Here is a 23921-nt window from a genome sequence, read left to right on the forward strand (position 1 = left end):
GCCTTCTTTATTCAGAAGAGTTCAAAGGTGGTGGTGTTCTTCAGAGATTCTCCTATCATCACATTAACACAAGAGCATTGCAAAGTGCACAGGCTTGTTAAGCATCACTGAGGCTTCATAATGAGATAGCGCAATGCTTTATATGGGATCAGTTTAAATCCTAGCACTCTTGACTTCACATTTATTGAAGCCCATCCTATTTTGTAAAACACTGAGCATATAGTGTAACTCTGGGAACCACAGCTGTGACTTAGTTAATGATCTCAATAAATCCTACTTAAGCAGAGACAGGAAGAGAATTATGCAAATGACTATTACAGTGCACCGTGCACTTGATAACTGAAGACATCCCACAATAAGCTTTAGCACATAAAACCAGTACTTTTTAAACTCAGATATGTGAAAAGTATGTAAGTAAGGGAATGGCTTACAGAATTTCACTCCAGAAAAGTTGCAGTCGTACAACATTTATTACAAACCTAATATTAAAGGAAGCATACAGAAGGAATATGTACAAAGAGGGATGGTTAAAAACTCAAGATGACAGATTTTTCACATATAGCTGTGACTGTGAGAAAGAATTACTTCTCTGAAAAGACTTTTCTAAAACATCGTGATAAAAGACTCTGCCACTCACACTTGGCAGCTAGATAAGATGTCTTCTATCAGCCTCTTGTATACCCAGGCATCACCTTTAAGCCGTTGTCGCCGGATACCCAGTGCTTCAGGCTTAGTGAGCTGACATACTTCTAACTCAAACTCCATAGTTACTTTACCAAAATCTGACCGTGTTTGACATTTCAGGGTATAACTGTAAAATAGAAGGGAAAACAGAATAATTATTGAATTATTGAATTTTAAACAATGGAAGCGCTTTAAATAAAATATCCCATTGCTGTTCAGAACATTGCAAAACAGTCCACAATTTAGTCACCTGAGCTTTGTAAATACTGTCGTTTCTGGGCACCATATTATGCTCTAGGACCAACATGCAGCACCCTGCCACAAGAACCCCTGCTAGCCAAAGGCCCCCATCCTCAGAGCTGGAATGATGTTAAGTTCCTATTTTTTCCTATAAAAACACTCTCCTCTCTGTTGGTTGCAGCTCAGCTGGTGTGGAAATAGGAAAAACTGAATGCAGAGTTTGAATGATTACAATGGGAGCAGGTGCTGCTGTGCAATCCAGCATCCTTCCAGATCATGAGTTTGGAAATGCATCAGAGGCTGATGTATACTCTGATGTTCTACCAATACCCATCACTGGAATACTCAAGAATTTGAGAAAATGCATATTGAAAAGTGAGCACAATGGTTATTTCATGCATTGAGAGCTCAGGAAATAGTCTTCCAGTTTTGACCAAAGTAAGAACCACTCTAACCAATCAGTATCTTAGTGTAGCTAGTAAACAATACAAATTCAAATAATCCACAAAAAGGTGTGTGGCTTCTACACACTTTTTAAAGTATACTGACCTCTTGCCTAAAGGTTAACATCTTTTAACTGCCAAGAATGAGAGTTAAAAGGTATCCACATTATTTTCCAAAATTGTCCCATTTGGTCATATGACTATACATAAAACAACTTTTGATATTTAAAATTTCACATGAGACAGGCTGATGTGAATTTTTCCTAAGCGTTACCCTACTACTATTGGCTTATACCTGTTGGTGAAAAGAGCTCTGCTAGAACACACTTAACAATTTTACACTGTGTGGGCAGGTTTTATTGCACACATCCATTTAGTGCTTTGTACAATTTTTATAAAGATTATTTTACAATGGGGTCAAGAAACTAAGTTTAAATACTTGGCTTTTTAAGGACTGGGCTAGCAACCATTTAGATAAATACAAGTTGATACACTTACCCCTTCTGAACATATTCCACATGCTTCTTTGAAAGAACAATGATTATTTCATTCAACAGTTCATCTGGATTCAGCAGATGAGTGGTGGTAATATTACAGTGGGCCTGAAAGTAGTCAGCTTGTTAAAACAATTCAAGGAATAAAAAAATAAAATCCTCTCTCCTAAAACTGAAGGCACTGCAAAAAGTTTTCACTAAGGAAATTTCAGAACAGCTAATCATGGTGACAAATGCTTCAACATCCCAAAACTATCACCCTGCAGTATGGTCCAGAGCTGGGAAATGGCATAAAGCTGAGAGAGAGTCCTTCTGAAAACAAGGAACAGGCATAGTACCATGCAACTTTTCATGTATAAAGAAAAGAGGTTACTTACTACTTTTAAATTTACTGTTACAGGGGGTTTTAACCACATCTAGTACTTCATTTAACACTCTTGTGAACCAAATGACCTCTTGAACAACTAGCAGATGCACTGAAATCTTGGGAAGAAGCGTATGACTATTGTAACGTACCAACATGTCTTATCTGGCTTCTAAAGTCAGAAACAGCCAAGAGAAGAAAAGACTGAAAAAACACTTGAAAATTAAAATAGGAGGAGGATGCAAAATCAGTAGAAGAGTGCTTCTCGTGGTCTTTATATGGATTTAAATGTATGCAATTCTCTGACATAACTGCTGTAACACTGTCTTGCCATACTGTAACCTGCTGTCTCTAGACATTCCTCAGGAATTTCGCATCTACTATAGGCAAGAGAAACTGAGGCAGGAGGCTAAAGGCATGTAAAGAATATCTAGCTTCCAGTTGCTCAGGTTCCTGGACTATTTGCACAGTCTAGACTCCTGCCTGATCAGCTGGTCAGGTTTGTAGCCCAGCATCTTGTCATGAATGTGCATGACCTACAGACAGCTCTCAGCGTGTACTAGGTATCCCAGCAGCCAGTCAGCTCAAGGGACACATCACAGGCATCTACACAACTGCTTATGCCTCGGTAAAAAACATGCCCTCTTTTATGGCAATTGTATTTTTCAAACATGTTGTCTACAGATCCAATCACAAATTTTTTCTTTTATAACTTCCGAAGTATGTAAGTTGCATTTGAGTGATGTATACAGAATCACTTAGGGTTGAAAGGGACTCTGGAGATCGTGCAATCCAATCCCCTTGCCAAGGCAGGGTCCCCTAAAGCAGGTTTCACAGGAATGTCTCCAGAGACAGAAATTCCATGACCATCCTGGGCAGCCTGTGTCAGTGCACTGCCACCCTCAATGTAAAGTTCTTCCTCATGTTGAACTTGTGGTTTATTTTACGGCCACTGCTCCTCATCCTATCACTGGGCACCACTGAAGAGTCTGGCACCATCCTTTGACACCCCTTTGAGGTATTTATATGGATTGAAGAGATCCCCTCTCAGTCTTCTCTCCTTTAGACTAAACAGGCTCAGACCTCACCGTCTCCCCGTAAGAGATGCTCCAGCCTCTTAATCACCTTTATGGCTTCCCCTGGACCCTCTACAGCAACTCCTTGTCTTTCTTGAACTCTGGAGCCCAGAACTGAACACAGCATTCCAGATATGGCCTCACCTGGGCAGGGCAGAGGGGCAGGATCCCCTCCCTGACCTGTTGGCCATACCCTTCCTAATGGACTCCAGGATCCCAATAGGCCTCCTGGCCCTCAGGACAGTCTGTCAGTTCATAATCAACTTGTCATCCACCAGCATCCCTACGTCCTTCTCCACAGAGCTGGTCTCTTTTAGGTCACTCCTAATCTGTTCTGGTACTTGGGCTTATTCCTCCCCAGGTGCAGGACCTGTAGTTGACCTTGGTGAAGCTCCTTAGGTTTCTCTCTGCCCAACTTTCCAGCCTATCAAGTTCCCACATAAATAACTATCATAGCCTCCAAGTGGATCAGCCAGATCCCCAGCTTAAAGACAGAGGCAAAGAAGGCATTTGCTAAATCTGCCTTCTGTGTCTTTCATTACATCTGATTCAACAGCATCCTCATGTATTCCCTAATCTGATTTTTGCTGCTGAGGTACCTGTACAATACCTTCTTGTTTTTATTGATATCCCTTGCCAAGCTCAATTTCAAGTGGACCTTAACCTTTCTAGTTGCATTCCTCCATATTCTGACAATGTTCCTAGTCTTCCTACATGGCCTGTCATTTTTTTCCATATCTCCTAAAATTCTTTCTTACATTTGAGGTTTGCTAGAGGCTCCCTGCTCATTCACGCAGACTTCCTGTTCCCTGTGCCTAACTTGTTTATCACAGCGATATGCTGAATTTGAGCTTAAAGGAAGTGATGCCTGAATACTGCCCTCTTGCACTCCCTTCTCTTCTTGACCCCCATCCCATGGAATTCCTCTAAGAAGATCTTTGAAGAAGTTGAAGTTAACTCTCTAGAAGTTTAGGGTTCTAGTCCTGTTACCACTCTGCTTCGACTACACAGATCCCATGTTCCATTATCTCATGGTCACTAGGGGGCTGCCAAAGATTCTCTTGCCCGCTTTAGACAGGCAGATCTATCCCACCTCTGCTTAACAGGCTACAATCATTGAAGTACAACCTGTTGTTATAAAAGGCAAAACCTTCTCAATGGCACCAGCCAAGAACCCAGATGTTGACCTGCACTATACATTTGCTTCTGGTTGTCTCCTTTTCTCTAACTATGAGAAGATGACTTGGGTACCAATGTTTTTACCTGCCTCACCAGGTGTTAATACTCTTCCTTGATCCTGTCTGTTGTTTGGCTTACAGCATCATTTGTTACTCATATAGTAGCAGATAGCAGTAGGTAGCTGTCCAAGCTCTTGACAAGTTAGGGTACCCTCTCAGCAACACCATGGAACCCAGCTGGCAGGCAGCAAACTTCTTGTAACTCTTTATCAGGCCAGCAGATGGGTGTCTCTGTGCCCTTTATAACAGAGTCACCCACAGCAAGTACTCAATGTTTCTTTTTATGGTAACCTTGCCTGTGGACATGCAAAACCTTTAAAGCATCATAGATGTTTTTGGTCTGAATATTGGAGTGTGGAAGCTGAATTGGAGCACTGTGGGTCATGAGGGCTCAAGGTGTCTCCTGCTCAGTGGTATCCATTGTAGGTGGATGGTTCTGAAGCCACAAATACGTCCATTTCAGCCCCTCAGTTCAGCACAACCTGCTGTAATTCAGCCGCCTGTCACAACAGGCCATCAACCTGTGCACACTTTCTGCCTTTTCTCCAGCAGAAAGAAGTCAGGTTTTTAGTGAGGGATCTCTGTACAAATAACATGACTAAAAGCTGGCTAGTAGGGCTCCTTTAAAACCATGCTGCTTCCTCCACATTTGGTTTAGAGGGGCTATAAGCAGCAATGGCCAAACTCCTCCCTGGATCTGTCGCCTGAACCCAGACTAACAGATAACTGAATGTGGTAAGTGGAGCACTGTCTTGTTATCAGTGATATTTTAAGAGCACTTTCCTGTAGCATTCAAACAAGACAGGTCACAGAAGCTTTCACAAAACTTTCTGAAAATTTCACAAAATTTCTGAAGCTACTGGATATTTTCAATCATAATTACTGTAAGATAAAAATTAATACATAATTAAAATAATTACTTAATATTATAATAATACTTGTTCTTATGTAAGACTTTTGCAGCAACCATACCTTAAGTTTCCTTGGACAGTCTCTAGTGCATCGTTTTTTCTTGTTTGGTGTAAGCATTGTGATCACTTTATCTAGGCCTCTTTCAAGACTTCCAAATATTTTGGCTTTTCTCTTCTTTTGGCTGCTATCCACATGTGCAAGGTTGAGATCTAATTCCACTGACAGACACCTGTTACATGAACAAATTAATCTGTAATTTTTTCCTCAACGTTAAAAAACTAATTATTTCAAAGATGTCACTAAAATATTACAAGACATGACTGAAGGAAGAAAATTAAATCAAGCGCAATGTATTATAGGAGTTTCTGTTTGAAAGTTTGCTGAAGTTTAAATCCAGAGATGTATGTAGAAACTGCAGTCCTTTGGAGACCTGCAATAAGAAACACCTACATTACAAAAAATAGATGATATTGAGTTACATAGTTTTAAAACTTTTCTCTGACTTCATTGTTTTCTAATGACTGTAAAAAGAGGTTTTAGAAAGGTTTTTACCAAGAGAATAAGAACAGCAGCTTGCTGTTGTAACAGGGCTTCACAGGCACCACATGGATTAACGTAGTCCTGCCCTAAATCAGGAATGTACACAAATAACTGGACACTTACCTTCTTTCAGGAAGAATCTCAGCTGCTGCCAATTCATCTGCATTTGTTGCGTTAGTGGGTTTCTTCACTGGGGTGACTGCAGTGAACTGACTCTCTGAAAGAAAACGTCCAAGCCAAAACGGGTATGTCTTTGCATAAAAGGATTTTCTTTTCTTCAGTGATGACTTCTCATTATTAATAACTTAGTTCTAACACCAGACCCCCTCCTCAATCTCAGGTCTATATTTTGGGAATTATAAAATACCTTTTGAATACTACCTCTACTCTGCAAATTAAAACTGTGACTGATATCCCCAGGGCTCTACAAGTCAAACATTAAGAGTAACCATTGTAGTTCAGTACTAGAAATTTGAGGATTAGGATTGCTTTCTTGCTCTGCCACTGGTCCATGAATAAATACTGAGCAATCCACTGCATCGCGGAGTTGTATTCTTCAGTGATCCATTTCCCTTATATGAAGGGTGTAAGTTTATACAGTCATGCTTAATACACAATGTACATGCCACACAACAGTCTAAAAAGTCAGTGTCTGCCAGCTCTCTACAGAACTGCACCTGGCTCCAGACAAGTAACCTCAAAATTTCTGGTGGATACTTCCTTTCTATTTTTCCTATTTCAAATCAAAGATCTTTCAATGCATCAAAGAATTGGCTTTCTTTAATCTGCAGAAATGTCACTAAATAAATGAGCTAGAAGTATTTCTGCATTTCCCATTTTGGATAGTATCTCTGTTTTTACACATACACAGACAACAGATGTTACAAGTTACCATATACAATCTTAGTTGTTGTATTTTGTATTATTTTGTATTGCTATTCTTTATGAATGAGCTCATTAAATAGCAGTATGTTCAAAATCCCTTATTCTTCGAATCAGTCTGCAAAGACTTACTGTTCCTGAACAATTCTCCTTAGCACCTGAAATGAAAGAGTCTCCTATTGCAAGGAACCTTTGGCATTTGGAGGACAGAGTTCGCATTTACAGTATCAACACCAAAACTTTTATGGTAATCATTGAAAGAAATGGTAACATACATATGAGCTATGTACATTACTAGACAGGCTGATGACAGAAAATTCTGGTAACTCAGAAAAGCTGACATAATTTAGACAGATTTCTGTGGTCTAATGCATAGCTGCAAAACCTACATGCTGTTAACAGAAGCATTTTCACTGCCACACTGGACTGCCCCTGTGAAAAAGCTGATATGCAGCCATAAGAAATCCAAAAGTTAGATTTATCTTAGAAGCAGCAATTAAAGCAGATTTAACTAAAAGTATGCTTTTATTTTTATTCAAGGTAGTCACAAAGGAAAAACAGAGGGTTGAGGAAACTGCAATCTCAACCTTCATGGAAAAGTGGAACCAGGTACAAGCTTTAAAAACACAGTGCTTGGCTCCATTTTTGGGTGTACCAAAAAGGTCTCACACATGATAATTTTGAGCAGCAGCTACTCTTGTTAATAACACACAAGTAGCATGCCCTAATGGATGGTTAAAACTCTTGCAGCACTACATCAGAGGTACTAGAAGAACCTGGGTGGTGCACAGGGCAAAAAAATGTAAGCGTTCCAGAAACAGATGTATTGGATGAAGAAATACTGTGCTCATATTTGAGTTTCAGTGATTCCCAACCAACGTACATGTTCTAAGTTTTCATTAGTTACATTCTACATACCTTTGAAAGCAGGTGCCCTAAGGGGAACAGCTTGTTCCTGCGTCTCAATCTGACTCTTTGCAAAAGGAGTCATAGGAGCAGGAAGTGCAAAGGGTATTTCATCTCCTGAAGCTGACACTGTCTCAACATTCTCTTTGTTTTTATGCTTCTTTGATGCCACTTTTCTTGTCACTGGAGTTGACAATGTGAATTCTGTTTCCTCCAGTTGGGCATCAGGCCTCGAATGCTATAAGAGATGTAACGAAAAAAGTCATCCTTTGCTGTAATCAGATCATATTCAGGAACATTACAGACAAGGAAATTCTGAAGCAGGCTAAAAATCCCATACAATGCTTGAGTATCGATCAATAGTTAAAAACTCTTCAATACTTCTGATTCCCTCTACAACTTGCTCATAGTATTTGCAAGTAATTTGCCACTTCTTCCCCAGCTCTTCTTAATTCTTTAGCTTGCACATTTAAAGCTATTCCTCACCAGCTCACCTAATCAAAGCTAGGAATTTCCATTTGGCTTAATTGTAAAATTTTAATTGCATCATTTGATTTTCTTGTCCAATATAGAGAGGTTGCACTTCTTCAGAGACTTGTCCAGCTCTAGCCTAAGTCTGAGACCTTTTTTGTTGCATCTTTTTTTTTCCTGTTGGCTTTAAAATCCTTATTTACTCATTTTATAGATGATCAAAACTCAAATTTTAGTCAAATTACAGCTAGAGGAAGGCACAATGAATGTTCAGATATATATTAAAAACACTTCTTTACTCCATTTGTAACTCCGCTAGGCTAGGGTCTACCAAGCATTTACATATCAAATAATTTTTATGTACAATGAAAATAAGATCTTTTGGATTAAGAACACTGTATAAAACACCTGCTTTGTTCCATAACTATTTATACCATATTTTTCTAACAGAGATTCTTCAAACAGTAGAAGAATTTTTATTGTAAATTCCATGAATACAAATGCCCATGGCACTTCTCTGCACTCTGGCATATCTTCACACATCACAGTTTTTTCAGACTGGAAAGAAATATTCAGTTGAGATTCCACTGCACACTTAAAAATAAGATTTCATCAGAAAAGACTGCCATTAAAGTCAAAATCTAATTTTTTTCTAAGTTCCTAATAATGGAAGTTCCCATGACAGCAACCTGTGTTTTATAGTATGACTTTAATGTTGTTGTTGTAGATTTGTCATTTGTATCAAAAGCAGATGTGAAACTATTCTCAAAGCACCACTGCCAAATCATCTTTCTTGACTGGTGTCATGAAGAGAAGCAAAAATAGCCACCTTTGAAGTCAAGGCTTGGACCACAACCTCTTTTCACCAAAAGTCCTAGTAATAATCTGGAAAGAATCCAGGAGAATGAAGTAATGTTTAGAAGAGGGCTGGATAAAGGTAAACACATATATCCAAGCCATATGACTACTGAATCCACTAATCCACACTAATTGGAACTAGTATTTGGACCCCTTCTGCCCCGCCCCCCCCCAAGTAGTCAGTTATTAAATCAAGGCATTTGTAACTTCAGCCAAGGTTGCTCACCTTCATGGTTCACACCACACACCAGCAGACATATATCAAAGCATCCATAGTCTCTAACACCTTTTGTTACATTCAGGAAACCCTTTCCAAGGACTTATTTCATACCATTACAGTGAAACTGTACACAGTCATTTTAAATTGTCAGTCTTCGGCTGAAATGGACACCGTTTTAAAAAGCTGGAATGGATGACATTTCAGTAACCTATGTTCAGTTAAAGTTTCAGGTTAAGTTTCTGTTGCCCCATGATCAAAGATATCACAACGAGCAGATCTCTCATTACTACTGGAACGGAGAGCTGTCTGATAAGCTACAGGGCTTCTATGATACCTTACTCAAAAGCCCTTAACAGAGGGCTACTAACTACAAGATGCTAGGAGCCTGATATTGTAGTTGAAATCACATTCCATTAAACATGAATACATGATTAGGATACCTCAGCTACTGTGTTCTAGATGTAATTCATGGCAAGGTGAATATTTTCCAATATGCTTCTACATCAAACTGCTTGAAGTCAAGCAGCATTACATACAAGCTTGTGCCAACCAAATTCAGAAATGGCTAAGTAAAAGGTTCTGTTTGCTGGGTTGTCTTCACATTACACCAGATCCAGCTAGAGAGCTTTGCTAGCTGGGTGTTTCAGGAATTTCAGTTTCACCCAATAGCTACATGCAGGCAAGTCAAACGTGTTCTGAGCACTGCAGGAGGACTAACGGACTGCTGTATTTGAATTTCACCATCATCCAGGAAGGCATAATGCAGATGTTAATTAGCAGCATTTGCCAATTTATGGACTTCACTAGAGATGAAGTAGCTTCACAGTTCAGCACAAATGAACCTAGTGAACCTCCACCTTAATCATCAGAGTGTAGAAGGCTAACCCACCATGATCACAGAAATCACATTATGCATATTCAGGAACACTTACGACTCATGATCTGTTACTTTGAGATGAGAATCCTAGAATTCTATCTCAATAAAGCTGTATGGGTGAACTGAAACGATTTATGTGCAACTGAATCAGATACATAAAGATATTCATTCTGGGTGGTTGCCTCTAACACAGAAAGCAGCACAATCAGACCATTTCACAGATGTTTTGTCTCAAGGGGGAACAGCTCATACAAGTCTGCAACTCCACCAAATGCTTAAGAATTTATTGAATAGACTAGTATCACTGACGTCACATATATCTGCATATTATATACAACACTGCAAGGAGTTTAGAAGGGCCCTACCACTACCAAACTACAGGAATAGAAATTCCCCTAAAATATACAAAACTACTTCAGAATCCCAATTGTCACAAAAACAGCAGCAACACATTTCCTTTACTCAAAGTATGCAGCTTCCTCTCTAGGATTATTTTCTCAAGTGAAACAAATGAGAAAAGGAATAGTCCCTTTTATTTGATCACTAGTGCCCATAATGCCTACATCATCTCAGAGAACACTGCCCAGGTGAAAATCAAAAGATTTTCTTTACCAAATGCAACCCTCAAGGAAAAAAAAAAAACAGATAAAACCAGAGTGCAGTCAGTCATCACAGAACAAGATTTGGAATTACCCAGGCCAGAAAACAGGGGATTTGAGCCCATTAACAAGGAGAGATTCTGTGCAGCACTTGATGCATCAAATCCTCCCAGATGGTTATTCCAGTAAAGCCAATCCATAGAAGCAGCCATGCTTCCTAAATCATGTTAATTAGAAGAATGAACTCTTTAACAAGCAAGACTTTGGCTGAGTCTGTACTTCACCCAGAATATTCTGAGTTGGAAGGGCCCCTCAAAAATCACCAAGTCCAACTCTTAAGTGAATGGGCCATACGAGGATCAAAACCACCTCAGTGTTATTAGCACCATGCCCTAACCAACTGAGATAAATTCAGCCTCATGCTCTCTTCCTGATGTTTAGAGCAGCAGAATGTTTCTCCAGGCAGAGCTTTGTCAATGCAGAGCAGGATTTCAAGCAAGGTGCTGCCCTGCTGAACTCAAGTTTACCTCAAGGCCTGTCGACATCATGGTACTGGCATCCTCTGTTAGATGTGGAAACCTTAAACGAACACGCTTGCCACGAGCCTTCTTGGATAGAAGCAAGAGATATGTTGCTGACATGTGGTCATATTTCCACTGTGGGGTCAAGAAGAAAGAAAAAGTATTTTAATGTCCTCTTTGAAAACATTTCAAGTACAAGTCAAGCTCACCCTTCTAAGTATTTCTGTCTCTACAAGTTTTTCTACCTGATATGCAACCCTAATTGCACATAAGACTTTAAGTGATTTGCATTACATGAGATCAAGACAAAGGCACTGTTTTGGTTGCTCTTTGCAAGTAGCATGGAAATGCTGGAGTAAAGATCTGTCTACTGCAGTTTTTCCAATACTTCAGCCAGAGTATAAATTGTTTGGAAGTAACTTTTCCATTTTTTCCTAAAGGCCAACTTTTTGCATGATTTTCAGCAACTCTGCGTGTGTGAGGAACACAGACACCACTTTTGATGGGTTTGCAGCACAGTGCAGTTAGTTTGAATAATTTATAAGGGATTAGAAGTCTTCCAGTAAAGGACTATGCAAATGTCCCAAACTTATTTGGAAGGAACTTTGCCCTCTGCAGACAGGTTATTTTGATTATTTGCTATAGCTGAAGAACAAGGAGAATTAACTCCACAAATCTGCTGTAAGTACCACACATATTTTAACAGTCTGTTTCTGCTACAGTTATGTGGAAAACCCAAGTATTTTAAAAAATCCAGAACTACTGTCACTGCTAACAAGTACAAAGAAGCAAAAGATTCAGTTCTAATGAAAAGTTTTCAGATTCAGGTAAAAGCTGGAGTACACGTCATGCTTTAAGACTTTTCAACAGCCTGCAATGTTATTGCTAACATTTTGCACAATTCTTCTAGAAATATTCAGTTCTTTTGTCATTTGCAGTTAAAAAATGACTAAACTTACCAACTATTTTTAAAATCTGTGAAGAGTAACTCAAAAAGCCTCCGTATTTTGTAGATTGCCTGGGTGTTGTTCTGATATTTTCATCTTTTTTTCTTTTCCTACTCTATGGAACCATTTCAAAGCAAAGAGTTAACCTACCAAATTGTATCTGTTGTTCAACGATAAATTTCTACAAGTCTATTCTGACTTTCAGAGATTCAAGAGGATTTTACCATAGTGGGAAATAACAGTAAGATCTAGGAAACACGAAGATCACAATTAAAAGAGAAAAAGAAATAAATTAATTTGAGCTTCGGAACTAGTAGCTTGTAGTTACAAGCTACAGACAGATCCTAGGGTTCTGCAGAGGCTCCTTAAATCTGAAATGTATGTAAAATGTCATATTTTGGAATATATAAGTATTGGTCTGATAACACAGTAAATTTATTTATTACTGTATTTAATTACTGTAAATTACTGTAATAAACTTCTTACCTCTGTTATTAATTGCAATATAGTCTCCCTGCTCTGTTCATGAAACACAGAAAGCTCCGTTACACAGTCCTCATCAAGATGCCCCAGCTGCAAGAACACAATGGATATTGAAGTGTGAGGTTTTCAACTTGCCCCATAATCCATATCTGACAGTGACACTGTTGTGAAACCCAGTGGGCTGAGTCAACAGTCAATGGTTTTAGACCTTGTATTTCAAATGTTTAGCATTACAGCTAAACATTGTAGGAAACAGACTGAAAAAGTCATACAACTTCAACAACTTCACAGCCTGGATCCTCACAGGTGAGACCTTAAATATTCAAATAAGCCACCAAAAAGAAGGTAGGATTTTTACTAGAATGGAAGCAATGCCTTCATCTGCCTGTAAATATCCAAAGCCACGAGCCATGCTCATCTCTACCAGAGCCAGCTTGCACTGATGCTGCAAGCATAATCAAACTGTTCTTTACCTAGGGCAACAGTGGCATCTGGTGGCAATCGGACATACAGGAACTTCTCAGCACTTTCTGCTGACAGCCAGATTATTTTGGGTTTTTTCCTCTCCATTCTGCCTTCATCTCTCACACAAGTAAAACAAGTGACAGAGAGACAGGATGAATATTATTTCAATGCAATTTGAATTTTTATTTAAATTTTCATTGAGGACTACATATAAGATAAACCATAAGCACATCTAGCACATCCTTCAGAATATTTGTTTTGCACATTAAACAAAGCACTGATCAAAAAGCCTAGAGAAGGATCTGGTCATTAATATGTGGAAGTATTTCACTTTTTGATGAGAATTCAGTTATTCTGCATATTCAGCTGCAGAATATGATGAAACCTCACATGAAATTTCTTCTCAAGAGAAATCATGAGCAAGTAATAGTATTTTCACAGCTAAAAGAATCAGAAAAGAACCACAACCATCTAAATAATTTCATACCACACACTATGAGGATGGTAGTAAGCCAGCAAATATTACCTTAAATGCTTTAGTATCTATCTGACCAGAGTACTTACTGGGTATTTACTTTGCCACTGAACAGCATCAGAAAAACCTTGCATGAGCCAAGGGTGACTTAACAGGTGTTGCACTGTAATCCGCTTTTTTGGGTCAACCTGGTGGGCCATAAAAAATCAAAGTCATACTTAAATTGTGGAGAAAAAGTGAAGAAATAATCGATCTTCTACACAGAATGTTAGGGACAAAATCAGAAACCAATACTGTTTCAGAGCTTCACCAAAAGGATGCTCCCACTCAAAGATCTTAGCAGTGAAGAGCAGCTATAGAACCTACAGTTACAACAGATCTCCCACAGATATGCAGCATTGCCTAGATTCCTTAGGTGTAGCCTAAATGTATATTTAGACTACAAAATAGCTCTTGTTTTCATAGCAAATTAAGAACAACAAAATGCATGCTGTTCAAAGACTTTGTTAAATGATGTAAACTTTGCTAATTCTTTTTGTTTCCCAAAGATTGTTCAGCTGAAGGCAATGGCAATCTTTTCTTCAAAAATCTGTAAGAATTAAACTTCTTATTTAAACACAAATATTTTTGTATATTTCATTGATGTAATGTTTTGAACCAATTCAACAGTACTTTATACAACTATTGAACAGAAACGATACCTTTACCTGCAGCATTTGGTCAAGGAGCTGTGTACTGCTAGGAGAGAGCCAGCTTGGAGTACTGTATTTTCCTCTCTGTGAAAAACAAAGAGGATTTAGAACTAAAGCTGAACCTCAAAAGAAACTACTATAGTGACATCTGTACTTTGTATTAAAAAAAGAACAGCAGGAAGATGTGAACTTAGTCTAAAGAATGACTTGCATAAATGTCATGGCAATACTAAAACCCAGCAGCATTAGTAAAGAAAATGCTGTGTTTGAATCACCAGCTGTGGTTTTCATCCACTCTGCTTGTGTGGTACTTCCATCTCTGCCCACTTTTGCAGCTAACCTTCTCCTTTCTCCATTGCCTTGGTTCATCGTATCAACTTAGTACTGAAGTTCTGAAAGTGCAAACATACTGGATTATGAATGACTGATATTAGCACTTTGCAAAGTGAAGATTCCCTGAAATCACTACCTTTCAGACACTAAAAGTACACCATCCTCAGTATTAGGATATTCTTCTTTTAATAAGTTGCATCTAATGCTAAACTTTTAATCTCATACAGTAGAGAGGAAAAAGGTTACAGATCTAGCAAGTGAGATTTTTTTCCAAGATAATTATTTACTGCAGTTTTTCTTTAATTTTTGGTTAGAAGAAAATTGAAAGCAACTCCCAGATGTGAGGTGTAACAGTAGCGAGAAACCAAACCAAATTCACCATCAAGAATTATTTATTTATGAATGAAAATTGAGACAAAAATAAAAATCAGTAAAAAGTCATTGTCAAGTGATGTAACTATATTTTGTAATGGCACTTTTCTTTCTACAGAAATGTCTTAATAACAAAATTGTTGGTATTATATGCAGCTACATTTCTAAGCACAGTATGAAAATATGTATTCCGTTGACATCAGAGATTAAAGACTTTCAGGTACGTCTTTACAGACACTACTAGTAAGTTATTTAGGAATAGTTCTGTAGGCTGTTTTACAACACAGCTTTACTATGAAACTGAGTAAGAGGTAATCTACATTTTGTTTTTAGTATATTGCTATGGAATGGGACATAAAGAGCAATTCTCATCTATTGTACTGTGGGCAATACTGGATGGTAAACAGGTTGTGATATCTGATAGGTGCATAACGGCATACCAGAATTAATATATATTTTTTTTTACAGTAGTTATACCACAGCTTAATTTTTCAGTCAAAAAGTCAAGCCACTGATTCATAAATGAAGAGATGTGGAAGATTCCTGGGAATTAGCACTGCATGTAAGTCATATGATTTTAATTAGATTCAAGCAGCAGATTTGATTTGAAGCAACAGGTTTGAGATGAGATTACAATAAATTTCAGGATTTAAAATGCATGAAACTAAATTCCACAATAGTGGGTGTCCTCATTTGAAATAATTTTCAATTCACAACCACATAAAATTAAAATAAATTCAGACTGGAAATAGCAAGCAGGTGTCTTAACACCTGCAATATGACTGGTTTTTGACTCTTCCCAGATTAAGCTTTAAAACCATTTGTTGTTTCAGCTCACTTCAACACATTCCATAACTACATAGAATCATTTTTGATATTCTTAATTAAGATCTCCATTTTGCATCTGAGTTCTCTGCTCAGTGAATGCCTTAAACAGATCATTTACCAGGTTCTGCATCTCGGTGTAATGAGCCCCAAAAAGGGCTTTGTGATCCTATGACAGCATGCTGACAAGTGAACATGTTCTCAAGGTACACTGACCTTCTGGATAGACAACACAGTTCACACCCCACGCAGAGAGGGAAAAGCAGCTCAAGTTTATTGACAACCCAGCTGTTTCCACTTTATAGAAATTTTACTGAGAAAATGTAAGTGCTTGCTAGCATTATTTGGACTCCTAATTATATGGTTTAGTTTAAATAGTCTGGCAAAGAACAGGGAGTTGGACTTGATGATTCTTTTTGCTGTCTTCAACTCAAGATATTTTATGACTATATTATTTGGGAAAACATGTAATTTTAATGGTATCGCATCCGAACATTAGCACCTTTACACAATCTCTTTGGATTATATAGTCTCGGCTTACTTTTTCCTTTTTTTTTTATTTTTTTTATTTTTATTTTTTTAAGTTCTTTCCAACAACTCACACTAAGATTCCTAGAGAACTTCTGTCAAGGTACTCAAGCATACTTGAATTCCAGATTAGAAATCCACACTGCTTGACGAAATAATCTGGTGCTTTATAGAGCTCAGATTGTTACGCACCCTGAAAATATTTCCTGTGCAAACCATGGTCAGATGCCCCCTGCCAAAGTAGTCCTTGAATACTCTCAAGAAGGGTTTTTTGGTGTTTTTTTAGACATGTCAGACTCTTGGCAAGAGGAGAATGAGGTAGAGGAATACAAAGCCATTACTCTATACTGTTCATCGTCCCACTCAGAGGAAGCTTTATCAAGGCAGATTTTTATGGCAGCTCAGAAGTGGCTGGCAGAGGTGCATGTGTAATGAGGAAGAATAGCGGTTTAGCCACATCAAGAAGAGATTACAGGGAAAGAACCAATGACTTAATTAAACTATTTACTATTTATTCAACTTCTCTTGAATAAAGGAGGAGGAAAGTGTAATAGCAAATGCTGAATCCTGCTTTTCCAACTCATTCTGGAGCAGGAAAGTATAATAGCAGATGCAGAATCCTGCTTTTCCTAGACATGAGAATGGCTGACATTCAAGAAGAGTATTTTTAGTAATTTTTACGGACAACACAGATAAATACTCAGATACAGAAGCCCAGCCCAGTAGCAAGAAAATGCTTTTCCTGAAACTCACTTCTCTACTGCTTCATAGGACCAAGCTAGAGTACTGCACAGGCTGAGGGAAGAGAAATATCTACAAAATACTGATCAAGAGAGAAGCAAAGCATAACAAAATACAGGACATAAGCCTTTTTTGCTCAAATTAGAAAGCAAAAAACTCCCATAATGCTTAGTGATCCCTGTTCCTCATGTATTCATCAATACCTACCGTGATCTTCCTGTAGACAGCCATGACATTATCATCATCAAAGGGGAGAAAGCCACAGAGCAGAGCATACAGCAGTACTCCCATACTCCAAATATCTGCCTAAAAAATAAAAGTGAGACATCTGTCTAAAATGGCTTAGAGACTGATGACTGATCACATTGTCTCCTTTTGCCAAAACCCACGTGCAACTTGTGGAAAGTAAGTTCCTTAACTCTGGATAGAACTCTTATAGTCCAAGTGAAAGCACACAATTTTCAATTTACTGAAACTAGAGCACTGGTCAAACCATTACCCTTCTCCTTAGGTCGCCAAATTGCTGCATTATTTTCAACCTATAAGGATTTCACTGACAAAAAGGAAATCAAGGGAAGGGATTTTGTACTCAAAAGTTTACTGATTATGACAGCTGTCAGTACAGTTACAATCAGCTTTAAAGCCCCATTGTTTCTTCTCTGTACAGACGTGACAATGTGCCTCATATTGCAACTCCCACTTCAATCATTAAGATAAAGGAGGTTTGAGAAGCACTGACTTTGCGGAAAACAGAAAGAAAGGAAGACTTAGAGGTCAGGGTCAGTGGTGCAAAGGAGGTAAAGGAAAAAAGACTGACTCCATCCAACAGCACAGACATGAAGTTTGAAGAGATTGAAATTGCAGCATTTTGAATGGATTGACAAGGGCATGTAGCAGATCCCAATGTTCTATAAATAGAATCTAAGCTAGATAAATGCCACAGTTTTTGTTCTCTTTAATTTTACTACACTGCACAGTACAAAGAGAAAGTTTCCATAAAAGATTTCAAAGGCAAAGTACACAAGATACTGAGACTGCACATAAATTTGCAACAAGATTTGGGTAATTAACAGAACAAATTGCTGCTTGGAATAATGTGGTAGAAAGTAGTTACTTTTTATAGAGCAACACCTGGGAACAGTGAAGGATTAGTCAGAGATGAAGAAAACAGTGCGGAATCTGCGGTCAGGAGCTACTCCAGGCTGTGGCTGCTCAGTCACGCTGCTTCTGAGAGCCACTGAGGCAACATGACATTGAAGAAAGACACTGAAGGAGTATATCTGAATCCCACCTTTAAATACATAGTGCACAGGGAAAAAAAACACCCTAACCCACAACGGTATCACCTACCTCTGAGCCAATGTATGCTTTGCCCTGAATCAGCTCTGGTGCTGCATAAGCTGGGCTTCCACAGCAGGTGTTCAGATGGTAATCAAGGCCACCCTAGGACAAGACAAAACTGATGATAAAGAAGCATTGGCTCTAACACAAACGTTCTTCTAGTAACAACATATTAGGGGCCTCAGAAGCTTCATTTTCCAATGCTGTGTATAAACAGTCACCTAACATTTTGCTTTGGTACAATATACAGCTTCACCAGGCAAAACCTGTCTAAGACCAGGAGAACCATATAAATGTTCAGATCCCAAGCTGCTCCTTCGCATGTTATCCCAGCAGCCTTTTCTGCAACTCCTCCTGTGATAGAAATACTTCCCTTTGTGACCAGAAAGAAAACAGATGGAACTTGGGAATCAGTAGTCCAAGAGATACTGGGCATGAGGCTGGTAGGATATTTATATCAATAGCTAATATTTAATGCAATAACTTCATGAAAAGCCACTAAAATGCTTCTTTATTAAAAACATGTTGTTCCTTAGCCTAGGCTTTGTTCTAAGCAGATCACAGTGAGATGACATTGTACCACTAAGATGGTGGTCTAACACTCTCAATTTCCTCCAAGGTGCTCTAACTCTACTCAGCTAAAACAATCTGAGGACTTTGGATCAGTAAGATCTTCTTCCCATTAAATTCCTTCTTCCCAGCACCCATCTCATATGTGAAGATGACAAACAGAGCAGCAATGTAGAAACCGACTTTAAACTTGTTAAACAACTCAGTACAACCATGTGAATCCAGAGGCTTTGTACAGGTAAGGGGAATCTATTTGATTAGATCCACAATCTCCAAACATAGACAAATACTATGAACATGACACATGCCATTGAAAATTATTGAGGGCAAATGGACACCAACATAAGCATTACAGTAAAAGCCTTTGTGGGTGTAGAGACTCTACACACAAGGCAGCCTGTGCCTTATATTGGGATGAAAGGTGAAGTGTAAAAAGAGAAAAACTGATATTCTGCTCAGAAAATGTGAAAGTGTCTCACACTGTCAAGGCCCTACCAAGCAGTTAGCAGTGGGACAACTACACCAACAGCTCCAGTTCAGGGTAAGGCACTGCACTGCACCCTGAAGTCACACCTGCAATTTTTATGTGCACGCTGTAGCTGATTAAGCTGAGAGCAATTGATGCCCTTACCTTTGGCTTTGCACAAAGCCCAAAGTCTATCAGCTTCAGATTATGTTCCCCGTCAATCAGCAAATTTTCCTAGTAAAAGAGAAAGTGGAAATGAATTCTTACATAATACCAGGTATCCAAGAAAACACGTTTTCTTTCGTTCTTCTTTCCATCACCAACCATTACCTAAAGCTTTCCCCTGAGATTTTGGCCTGTTGCTAATGAATATATCCTATATTCCAGTAATGCAAGCTCCTACGTGCTCAGAAAAGCCTAGGGGGCTGCTAGACAGAAAGCAAAAACTGTGAGGCAGCAGTCTGCCCTGCCAGAAAAGACAGTCAGTGATATCTCAGATGGTGTGAAAAGAGGCAGAGATGGCAAAGTGGGGGAAGCCACTTGCCCTCTGTTCACCTCAGGGAGAACAGCACATTCAGTTTCTCCCCACCTGCTAGCACAGGAAAGACACCAAAGTGAGGTAAGCTCCGTGGATGGACACCAGCCTGTCCAGAGGACTGGAGCATTTTTTCCGTGAGGAGAGGCTGAGGAAGAGATGGTTTTTCAGCCTGTAGGCGACAAAGCTTCAATGGAGACCTTATGGCAGCCTTTTAATTCCTACAAAGGGGGCATAGAGACAGTGCCACCCCTCCACACAAGCACATGGTAGAATGATGACAGTCATCAAGCATCAGGAGACATTCAGACTGGTACTAAGAAAAAGCCTTTCTTATAAGAAAGGAAGTGAAGAACTTAACAGGTTTCCCAGCAACATTATGGTGCCACATACTAGGGAGAGGTCCAAGATGCGACTGGATGAAGAAGTTTGGTCTAACATGGTTTTAAACAGGAGAAAAAAGCAGAAGCCACTAGAAGGTAATTCCCAGCCAAGTTATCTCACAATCCTATGAATCCATCAGGTCTCCAGCTACAATCCAAATCCTTCCAAGAGGGACATAGAAGGCTTTGCTTGGAGAGAAGTTCTTTGGAGACAAGGATTTAATGAGCTGTCTAGTAAACTGCTTGTACCCTAAGAATTTGATTTCTCAGTTATCAGGGTCTCTGAACATGCAAAATTCTAAACCTTCTAGGAGAAATGGTCTCAACGCTTCCATTCCCAAGCCCATGCTTAACTCTTGTGGTGATGGCAAAGCCACAGGATCAGTCTTGTGGCACATTCCTCCCCCTGCCCAGTCCTCACTTGTTTACATTGTGGGAGTCATATTTTCCTTTGTCAGAACAGAACAGTTTGCACAATAGAGAGGAACCATAACTCTTCCTGGGTACAAGCTGGAATAAAGGGGATGGCAAGAATGCCTAACCAACAGTCAAAATCAAATCTGTGTCTGCTCCACTCTCAACTCGAGTGCACTGTTCTGTTTCTCTTCTTCAGACACAGCTACATCCAGCTCAGCTGAGGAACAGAGCAATAAACCAAAATAACACTCTTTCAGCAAATGTTAACTAAAGAGCTCTAAGCATAAGAGAACGGAGAAGACAATCCACACCGGTTCCATTCAGAGAAATAAAAGTGTATCTTCATTATTATTTGTGCAAATTCGACTACTGTTCAGACTTACTGGTTTAAGATCCCTGTGGGCATATCCCTGACTGTGCACATAAGCAATTGCTGAAACAATCTGCCGAAAAAATATGCGAGCTTCCTCCTCAGAAAGGTGGTCCTTAGAAATTATGTAATCAAACAGCTCTCCTCCAGGACAGTACTGCACAAAAGCAGGAAAAAAATATTTGGGATACAGTCATGAAATATAAACAGGAAAAAGGGAGGGCACTGAACAGCAAGAAGTCACTCTTCTCTTTCCTTCCCTCTGCTTAATCCCAGCAGCACCCAGACATGACCCTGGCCAGTGTGCAACAGATCCAGCAAGCCCACGAGCCCAGCTCTTGCCTAATGCTTGCCTCAGCCATATCACACTACCAGCACAGGTGACAGAAACTGCCCAAGCCGTGACAACTCGGTGGCACTTCCCAGGTCCCATGTATCCTGCTGCTGCTGGTTTTTTTGAGGTGTGAGGTGGGTATTAAAGTCAATTTGGTTATTGCAAACAGTAGGAAAGTGGCTTTTACAGTGAGATAGAACACATTGTCAGCTTCATTTTTAAACTACAGCACCTTGGACACACTCATCATTAAGATGATTTTCTAAGGACTGTTTCATTTAGACTCTGCTACCATCTACTGCTACAGCTAAACCCAGAGATCTTTGCAATAACAGAAACACCATTCCTTACCTCTAAAACCATGAATATTTTCTTGGGTGTCTCAATCACATGATACAACCGGCAAATATGCTGGTGACTCAAGTCCTTCAAGGCATCGATTTCTAATTTAACACGAGGCAAATCATCCTGAAAGATCACAACAGCGAGGTATGAAATTGCCAAGTAGTTTAACAGCCTGTACATCACAATAAGTCTGCACATCAGAACTACTCAAACTCAAACCAGTACCAGCTCTGTCACTGCTCACCTGCCCTCCTCACACTATGGTCAGTAAAATCCAAAGGGGCAGATGTACAATGCTACTCTTCTCATCAGCATTCTGTTTGACTTACAGTAGTTTATTTAGTTATTTAATATTTAAAGCTGTAACTGCCTCAGTTTTACAGTCAGAGAATGTTGCCCTCTCCACATGAGGGCGCAGGATTTGTGCCATCAAAATTCTTTCAAGTCCACAGCATCTACCACTAGCCCACGGTGACAGCTCACACCCCGTACTCCTGAGAACTCCACAGGAACAGCACATTACCAGCTATGAAGTATCTTTTGGATTACCTGTAAAGCAAGCTTGTCCATGATTTTTATTGCAACTTTTTCACCAGTGAGACGATGTCGTGCAAGTTTTACCTTTGCAAACCCACCTAGAATTTGAAACAGAGATGTATAAAGCTCTGCATGGTGACAAGCTTTCTCACCCTGATCTCAATCTCCCTGAAGCAAATACCACATGCACAGCATGTTAGTATCATAGCTAGAGGAAGAAGCAATTGCTGCCACCACCTTCCAGCTACACTTCCACAGCTGCACCCCGCAAGATACACCGATAAAACACGACCCACAGACTCTGAAGTAACAGTTAATCTCGCAAAAAAACATCGAGGTGAGTGGACACACCACACACACTTGTTTGCATTCACAGACTGAGCCCACCTGTACCGACTGTTCCGTGTAATTCATAGTACTTGAGAATTTCCTTATAGTCATCTCCGGCCATTCTGCAACACGCAGGACACTGACACCTCCTCTCAGCACCTGCAAGGGGAGACCGCAGAGTGCGCTCATGCCTTCGCGCACAGGAAGCGACCCAGCAGCAGCCCCCAGGGACCGGCTGCTGTTCCACGGACCGGTCACGGCAGCCCGGTGACAGGAGCGGGGGCCGAGTCGCAGCGGCCAGAAGACCCTCGAGTCCCACCCCGTTTCTTGGGGTGCTGCCGCCAGAAGCCCCCACCCGTGTGTTACCCCGTCCCGAGGAAGCGACCCCACAGCGAAGCAGCCCAGAGCGTCCGTTGCCGTTCAAATGCCTCGCTTCCGGCCGCCGGGATCGAAAAGCCAATCTCCGCTCGCCGCCAAACCGGAATGGGCGTGAAGGCACGGGCAGGCGGGGAGAGAGGAGGGCATGGAGTGAGCGCTGGCGGAGCGGGAAGGTCTCTGTTGCCGGCTGGCTGCTCTCGGGGGCGGCCTCAGCCGAGACCAGTCGCTGCGGAGGCAGAAGAGAGCGTCCTCTCCGAGAAAGCGCGTACCCGGGAGCGGCGGTCGGGACTGGAGCGGTCCTGCGCCGCAGGGGCTGCCTCCAGGCACAAGATGGCGGCCGAGACCGTTGCTCCGGGGAGGTGGTGCCTCCCGCCGCTCCCCGCGCGCTTTCCCGTCGAAGTCCCGGGCTGCTATTCCCAACACCGCTCCTGGGGCCGGCCTACCCAGGCACGGTGTCTCTCCGGGCCGGAGCAGCGCGAGGCAGGCGGGAGTCTCCATTGTGAGGCGTATTAGATGATCATTAATGGACAGTAGATTCATTAATGCAGTATTGCAGCCTCACTCTGTACACGCGAAGAAACACAATACAGTTCCGTACCCCCATCTGCTAGCTGTTCAAAGAGGCAGGAAGTGTGAGGGTGACAGGGTGGGAGTGTAATAAATAGGGCAGGAGACGATGTTAACTCCTTTAATGCCTTTATTATTTCAGCTCTTAATGACGAGGGTTGG

The 23921-nt window shown here is 40.3% G+C and overlaps 1 protein-coding gene across 3 annotated transcripts; it reads right to left on the reverse strand.

Annotated features, from left to right (window-relative positions):
* Positions 1-447: 447 nt before the first annotated feature.
* On the reverse strand, positions 448-23338 carry MELK (maternal embryonic leucine zipper kinase). Of its 3 annotated transcripts, none has more exons than XM_040090164.2 (17): positions 23181-23338; positions 22872-22973; positions 22497-22582; positions 21954-22070; positions 21282-21425; positions 19729-19797; positions 18537-18629; positions 17394-17492; positions 14403-14471; positions 13785-13883; positions 12759-12845; positions 11332-11460; positions 7792-8017; positions 6115-6208; positions 5512-5680; positions 1866-1969; positions 448-811 (listed from the first exon to the last, which is right to left on the reverse strand). In XM_040090164.2, the coding sequence occupies exons 2-17, from the start codon at positions 22933-22935 to the stop codon at positions 634-636; spliced, it is 1827 nt and encodes a 608-aa protein (XP_039946098.1). In that variant the 5' UTR covers positions 22936-22973; positions 23181-23338; the 3' UTR covers positions 448-633. The 3 variants fall into 3 exon arrangements, with proteins under 3 accessions (XP_039946098.1, XP_039946099.1, XP_039946100.1); XM_040090165.2 differs by having other exon boundaries at positions 23066-23338; XM_040090166.2 differs by lacking the exon at positions 21282-21425 and having other exon boundaries at positions 454-811.
* Between the last annotated feature and the right edge of the window lie 583 nt (positions 23339-23921).

Source organism: Hirundo rustica, chromosome Z (assembly GCF_015227805.2).
Source record: "Hirundo rustica isolate bHirRus1 chromosome Z, bHirRus1.pri.v3, whole genome shotgun sequence".
In the NCBI taxonomy this organism is placed as follows: Eukaryota; Metazoa; Chordata; class Aves; order Passeriformes; family Hirundinidae; genus Hirundo; species Hirundo rustica.

Excerpts from the sequence above, each read along its gene's own strand:
- MELK (XM_040090164.2), bottom strand. The coding sequence starts at position 22,935 with ATGGCCGGAGATGACTATAAGGAAATTCTCAAGTACTATGAATTACAC. Across the intron at positions 22,071-22,496 it reads TGGACAAGCTTGCTTTACAG|GATGATTTGCCTCGTGTTAA; the intron begins GTAATCCAAAAG and ends GTGATCTTTCAG. Across the intron at positions 12,846-13,784 it reads AGTGGCAAAGTAAATACCCA|CTGGGGCATCTTGATGAGGA; the intron begins GTAAGTACTCTG and ends GTGTTCTTGCAG.